We start from the raw sequence: 7,257 nt of genomic DNA on the forward strand, positions 1-7,257 counted from the left end.
AATATCATTTCTAGGTGGATTAATTCGATTTTTTCCTTATTTAACGGACATTCGTGATGAGTTCAGACCTTGGTTGTATAAAATTATTCCTCTCATGAGTGATGAACCTCTACGCTTCGTGTATCACAAACCTGTCCATATTCCCCCCACTATATGTCCATACTACCCTCATCGAAAAAAAATGTCCTACTACGTCTGTTTTAATCTCAGTAAAAACATTGAAAAGCACTTTTTTGTAAAATATTTGGCCGTCTATCATAATTGTATTGTAAGAAACTGCATTCATATTTTGAAAAACATGAGTTTCCAAAGATTCTATTGAAGTTTTTCTTAACATGTCAGTCTTACCCCCATATCGTCTATATACGACATCTTCAAATAAAAAAAATTGTCTTGAAGATGCTGCATTTTTATCATCATGTCATTATTTATATCAAAGCTACAACATTCCGAAGTCATTTAAAAGGCGAACGTGTCAGACGTGGTTTGCACGGACATGTGATGACGCAAAACAAGGAGGAACAAACGATTGTCATTGCTTTGAATACAGAACGATACTGAAAGTTTGCCTTCCTTCCTTGCTTGAGGCTTTAAACTTCTTCAGTTCATTCGTCTCTAACCTCCAAAAAGGCCGTTGGAAAACTTTACTTTATCCATCATAAAGGGTGTGTCACATCAAATTGCATCACGGAAAAAACGCTGTAGAAATTTAATTTTTAAGATAAAATAAGATAAGAGTGTATAGATCACGTTGGCCATGCTTCACTGTCAATTTTTCGTAAATTTGGAAAAATGTCGTCGAACGAAAAAGAGCGTTGTGAATTAATCCTGCGCACTCATTTCGAGAATCCGGAGTTGTCACATCGGGACATCGGTAAGATGCTGGGAATCGTCCAATCCACGGTCAGCAGAGTACTAAAACGATACTTCGAGAACCTAACCATAGACCGGAAGATGAAGAACGGCAAAAATGGATGCTCCGTCAGTGAAAAAGATCACAAGCGCGTAGTTAAGCAGTTTAGACGTGATCCGAGAAGTTCGGTCCGGGATGTCGCCAATAAGCTGAATTTGTCAAGTTCATTCGTCCAGCGGACCAAGCAGCGGGAGGGCCTGCGTACATACAAGGTTCAAAAGGCTCCTAACCGCGACGAAAGGCAAAACATGGTGGGGAAGACGCGAGCCCGGAAGCTGTACACCGAAATGCTGACGAAGCCGCATTGCCTGGTAATGGACGACGAAACCTAAGTCAAAGCGGACTTTCGTCAGCTGCCGGGCCTGTTGTTCTTCTCCGCAGAGGACAAATTCAGCGTTCCGGAGGAGATTCGCAAGCAGAAATTATCCAAGTTTGCCAAAAAGTACATGGTGTGGCAAGCGATCTGCTCTTGTGGAAAGCGGAGCGCCCCCTTCGTGATGACCGGCACGGTAAACGGGCAGGTTCGCCCAATAGATAAATATTGGGCGATTATGAAGCAGGCCCTCCGGAAGAACCCAAAAGTTGTCAAATCGGAGGCGGACTTCAAGAGAAAATGGATTTCTGTTCAAAAAAGTCGGGTGGGTAATGTCGGGGACATAACCGGAGTGACGTAGGACTATACAAAGGGGACAGCTTTTGTTAAATATATATTTTAAATATATTGTTTTATTTTCTTCTCCTACGTGAATACCTACCTATCTACCTGAAAAATGGATTAGTTTACTGTTTACTCTTTATGAATATGTTGATGGTTCTGAAAAGAACCTTTGGTGTTGTGTTTTTGTTATCACTCGATATTCCCATCTTGTTCGGTTAAACCTTCCTGTTTAGCTATTGCGTTTGCCACTCGCCACAGCTTTCACAGTTGGAAAATTTCTTCCCATCCAGCTTGTGACATGTTGTTCAGTAAATTACATTTAATGCGACGTGCCGGAGAAACACTTTGCCACTCACTGAAACTAATTGTTGCCTTGATGAGCGCCGAACCGAAGCTGCTCTGTTCTTGATGCGGGTTTTTTGATTGTCGTGAGCAGCTTTGCAAGCCAACTCGAGCACTCCGACGGCCGAAACTCTATAATCGCTGTTAGGTATACTGGTGCTCCGGCACCAATCCGTTCGGCCTAGTTACCCTTGCGGAGCAATCAGTGAATGCGACCAATAGGGAACTGGAGACCTGCACGGTTCGAGTGAGACTTTGCCTTTCCTTAACTTGTCCGCCTTTGTTACGTCCACGATGCCGATGCCGTACAACCACACGGGTTTACGGTTTGAAAGAAAATAAGATATTTTTTTGGGGTCCGCGTGTTTTATACTCTAGCGGTACACACTCACAGTATAGAGACAAATCGGCAGACTCAGCCAGAGGGGCGAGTCCAACGAGACAAACGAATGAGCGTTAAAAGGGAGCGATTGCAAAAAAATACATTCATTACGATTTGTTCGCTCGTTGGATTCACATGCAGGCTAAAAAGGGTCCTTTTCAGAATCACAAAATTATCTTAAATCTAAAGAGTTTATTGTTTTATTATCACTCGATATCCCCATCTTGTTCGGCTAAACCTTCCTGTTTAGCGATTTGTTGCCACTCGCCACAGCTTTCACAGTTGGAAAATTTCTTCCCATCCAGCTTTGTGACATGTTGTACAGTAAATTACATTCAATGCGACGTGCCGAAGCGCCACTCAGTGTCGCATTGGAGGCGATTTTAACCTGTAATGGAACATTTGCGATGACAGTGGACAGTGTCGACTTTCAATGTGGGGTCATAATTTGGATCTCTATGTTCACAAATGTCCAACTAAATAAGTCGCATTACATGTCCGTCCAATTAGCTAAATGTCGAACTAATTGTAAATTACTGTACTTTCAATCTGGAAACAATTTAAGAATTGGTGAAAATTGAATAATCAGGAAAGTCCCCAACTATCAATAAGCTCAGAACAACTGCCAAATTAACATACTCATCAGATCCTGGCAAACAAATTAAGAAAAAATCAATTTGTGTTTTATTATTATTTTGGATAATGTTTTAGAAAGCATTGAACTGTATTTCCTAAACTCTTTTTTGGAAGGTTTAATGGCCCTGAAAAGCGCCTTGTTTTATGGAATGGTTCCAATTTAGAAAACATTGTACTCGTGGTTTTGAAAAAAAAACCATTTCGAACGCCCTCGATGCCGCCTTGTTCTGGATTTGCCACCAAAGCAGTTTGTATAAAGAACAAACTTTTTTTTTCTGCTACCTGATGCCGTTTTGCGATTGCGTTTGCCACTCGCCACTCGCTGCAACTGCCTGTTGTCTTGATGTCCACCGAACCGAATGTGTTCTGTTCCGAATGCGGGTTTTCTTATCGTCGCGAGCAGCTTTGCCAGCTAACTCGATCACTTCGGCGGCCGAAACTATATAACGCCGACTTGTAGGGAACTCCAGATCAACACGGTTCGAGCGGGATTTTGCCTTTCCCTTCACTTTTCCTCCTTTACCATGTCCAGACATGGCTGCTTGGGTTGGTTTGTTGATGTGTTGTGATGCGAACCGATGTGGTGTACGGTTTGAATGAGAATGATCGTTACGGCAGCGGAGCGGGGATTTTTAAGCTGACTGGCTGGCTCGAGAATTACGCATGTGTGAGACTGCGACCAATGTTTCGTTCATTTTTTTCTTTTTCCTTTCCAATCGTTCTTCTTCAATGGCACTAACGTTCCTAGAGGAACTTCGCCGTCTCAACGTAGTATTACTTGCGTCATTTTTATTAGTACTTAGTTGAGATTTCTATGCCAAATAACACGCCTTGAATGCATTCTGAGTGGCAAGCTCTAGAATACGCGTGATCACAGTGCAAGTCGGAGGAAATTTCTTTGACGAAAAATTCCCCCGACCAGAACGGGAATCGAACCCGAGCACCCGGCATGTTAGTTATGAAGCTAACCACTCGGCCACGGGAGCACACCTTTCCAATCGTGCTTCATTCTATTTCGCTGCTGCTCTGGCTGCCCGTTTTGGTCGGTACGATTTGAGGAGCACAAAATGGACCAATAAAAAATGGGCACATAGTGCATTTTGACAATGCTTGATATTTCACAATTATTCAATTATTTATCTCAAGAAAAATGAAATGTTATTCGTTATGATAGATGCGTAGATATATTTCCTATCAATTGATGCAAAAACCTTTGCGATCTATTGAGAAATGCTCGAGTAATAAGCGTTCCAAATCTTGCATTTTTTCCTACTTGTTCAGTGCCTAGATTTCCATTTCACCCCCTATATCTTCCGGTTAGACGTAGTCCTACGTCAAAAAACTACAACCTGACGTTGTACAGAACCTTATGGACGGGGTAAAGAGGAAAGTGTGAGCATACGGGCTTGGGCTCGAAGTATGAATAAAAAGAAAATGCCAAAAGTTGTTTAATAGTTTTTATTTTACTGTCTAAAATTTTCAAAAGGATCGGTCTACTGGGCGAATTTCTACAGCGTTTTTTTCGTGATGCAGTTTGATGTGACACACCCTTTATTACTCCTCCACTCCCATTGCCTTGAGAAAGGCATTCGGTCCATCGCCGTCCAGCTCGCCCAGCAACGATGTGGTTCAGTCGATTTCCTCACGAAGAATGAAAGTTTACCTCAGCGAGATCCACTGTTTATACTCTAGGCAAATATTCCCCTTCGTTCTTCTTATTTTCCTTTGTTCACTTTACATCTTACGATTTCCCCTTCGTTGCTCGTCGATAAGTTGCTCGTTATTGACAGCTCTGTTCGGGAAAGCACACAAATGTATGAGGAATTGGGAATGCTTCCAATTTTCACCAATTTAAACCATATACAGACTATGGGATTGCAATGTATAGCATATCAAACAAATCTTAGGGAATTTCCGATTCGTTTGGTATATAAATCGTCAAAATCCGTTCGCGGCAAAACAAAATAGTTATTAACGTTAACTTTATTTCCTGAAAACGTGACCTGTTTTCTGATTTAGCACCCTTAATGAAAGACGTAGTTCTACGTCAAAAAGTTTGAAGATGAAAAATTGGAGGCTTTACTCGATCAAGATCCGTCACAAACGCAACAAAAACTTGCAGATACACTTGGAGTAGCTCAGCAAACTATATCCGATTGTTTAAAAGCAATGGGAATGATCCGAAAGATAGGACATTGGGTGCCGTATGAATTGAAGCCACGAGACGTCGAACGCCGTTTTTTCACATGCGAACAACTGTTCCAACGGCGTAAAAGAAAAGGGTTTTTTTTGCATCGAATCGTTACTGGCGATGAAAAGTGAGTCCATTACGACAATCCTAAATGTCGGGCACAACGTATGGATACCCCGGCCATGCATCAATATCGACGGCTGGGTCTGGTGTACTATGAGCTGCTAAAACCGAATGAAACTATTACGGGGGCCTCTACCGACGACAATTGACGCGTTTGAGCCGGGCGCTGAAAGAAAAATGGCTAAATACGAACAAAGACACGATAAAGTCATTTTGCGGCACGACAATGATCGGCGGCATGTCGCGAAACCGGTCAAAAGATACTTGGAAACGCTGGAATGGGAGGTCTCATCCCACTCGCCGTATAATCCACACATTGCTCCGTCCGTATACTACCTTTTTCGATCGATGCAACATGTCCTGGTTGATCAGCACTTCTCCAATTTTGATGAAGTCAAAAATTGGATCGATTCGTGGTTAGCCGACAAACCGGCCGATTATTTCCGCAAAGGGATCCGTGAATTGCCGCCAGAAAGATAGGAAAAAGTTGTGACTAGCGATGGGCAATACTTTGAATATTAAATTTGTAACCATTTTTGCAGAATGAAGCATTAATTTTTGAAAAAAAAACGACGAAACTTACCGGTACTTCTATTGTAACAAATTTTTATTACACATAAATAATAAATGAGTACAGTTCGATAATTCACAACAACAAAAACCATACGTCACAATTTCTGTTTAAACAGAAACAGTTGGTTTAGCCGGTGTAGCCGTGTTGGATTTCTGATCATTGTTCTGACCGACCGCTGTCTTAACCTGAGTCGGTTGATTATTGTTAGCAACTGGTGTCAAAGGAGTACGTGCTGCTTTGGTAGAAACTCTGGTGGATGCAGGAGTCTTCGTAGTTACGCTCTTTGTTACAGTAGCTGAGATTGGACGACTTCCAGCACTTGTCGTGTCACGTTTAAGTGCATATTTAGATGGTTGTTGGCCGCTAATTTTCAGCTGGTCGTCAACTTTGGCATCAGCTGCAGTCTTCTCGTTAGATTGCAGTGACTCCTTTTTTGTTTGGTCGTTGACGGAAGTCACATCATGAACAGCTTGTTTAGATAGTTGAGCTGGATGTTGCTGAGTTCCACTGATGGCAGGCTTCGGTTGTACTCGGGCTCCGTAATTATTTATGGCGGGCGAGCTAGTTGATGTAGTTTGAGGATCGACTGGGACAGCAAGCGCACATGACGCGACGAGCAGAAAGCAAACCTAAAGGAAGTTGTTATTATTCAAAACCACTAATATAAATGTTGTGCTCTCCACACTTACGATAGTCTTCATGTTGATGAGGAAATAGTTTCTTCAAAGCTGTTGAAGGATTAATTTCTCCAGGTCTTGGTTGTTATTTATATACCGAAATAAGCTGAGAAACTGTTATTTTGCGAGTAAACAAAAAAAATATTTGCACTTTCGACCATCGTTCAGATAACCGGTCCTCTGATTTCTGAGATCAAATAATACTTACGCAAAATCACCATTAATATTGAGTGATTCATATTTTAATACGTGATTAGCACAATGATGCTAATTTGCAAAATCTCGGCACGGGGTGTATAAGTAATTGACAGCAAGCAGAAAAGTGCTTCTAGAAATAGCGCACGATTTAGAAGATTTTGGGATAGTAGAATTTTGCTTTACCTTGACCAATACAGTGGTCTTCTATGAATCAACAAGCATTTGTTGTTGTCACTCCCATGGCCGGGATGTTAGCGGCGTCAGTGATGACTTGGAGTGATGATTGGTCCCAAAAATTTACTATCAATATATTCTACCAGAACTTCTAATCCCTCCACATTCGTGTAAATAATTCAGCGATTGTTCTTAAAAGCACTCTAGAGTGTGATGGTCACATAAATAGTAAGCGTTCAAAAAAAAAATTTTTTTAGACGTCTGTTGTAACTTATAACTAAGACTAGATCGATAACGAGACATTCGGCCTGATTCTACGCAGCGTGTGAGGTGAGGTGACAATTGTCACATCACCATCACGCAATTCTCCTCATTCTATTCCTACAGTC

The 7,257-nt window shown here is 41.6% G+C and overlaps 1 protein-coding gene across 1 annotated transcript; it reads right to left on the reverse strand.

Annotated features, from left to right (window-relative positions):
* Positions 1-5,832: 5,832 nt before the first annotated feature.
* LOC129770967 (uncharacterized) lies at positions 5,833-6,665 on the reverse strand. The gene is made up of 2 exons (XM_055774176.1): positions 6,509-6,665; positions 5,833-6,448 (listed from the first exon to the last, which is right to left on the reverse strand). The coding sequence occupies exons 1-2, from the start codon at positions 6,518-6,520 to the stop codon at positions 5,927-5,929; spliced, it is 534 nt and encodes a 177-aa protein (XP_055630151.1). The 5' UTR covers positions 6,521-6,665; the 3' UTR covers positions 5,833-5,926.
* Positions 6,666-7,257: the final 592 nt, after the last annotated feature.

Source organism: Toxorhynchites rutilus, chromosome 2, assembly GCF_029784135.1.
Source record: "Toxorhynchites rutilus septentrionalis strain SRP chromosome 2, ASM2978413v1, whole genome shotgun sequence".
NCBI classification, from domain to species: domain Eukaryota; kingdom Metazoa; phylum Arthropoda; class Insecta; order Diptera; family Culicidae; genus Toxorhynchites; species Toxorhynchites rutilus.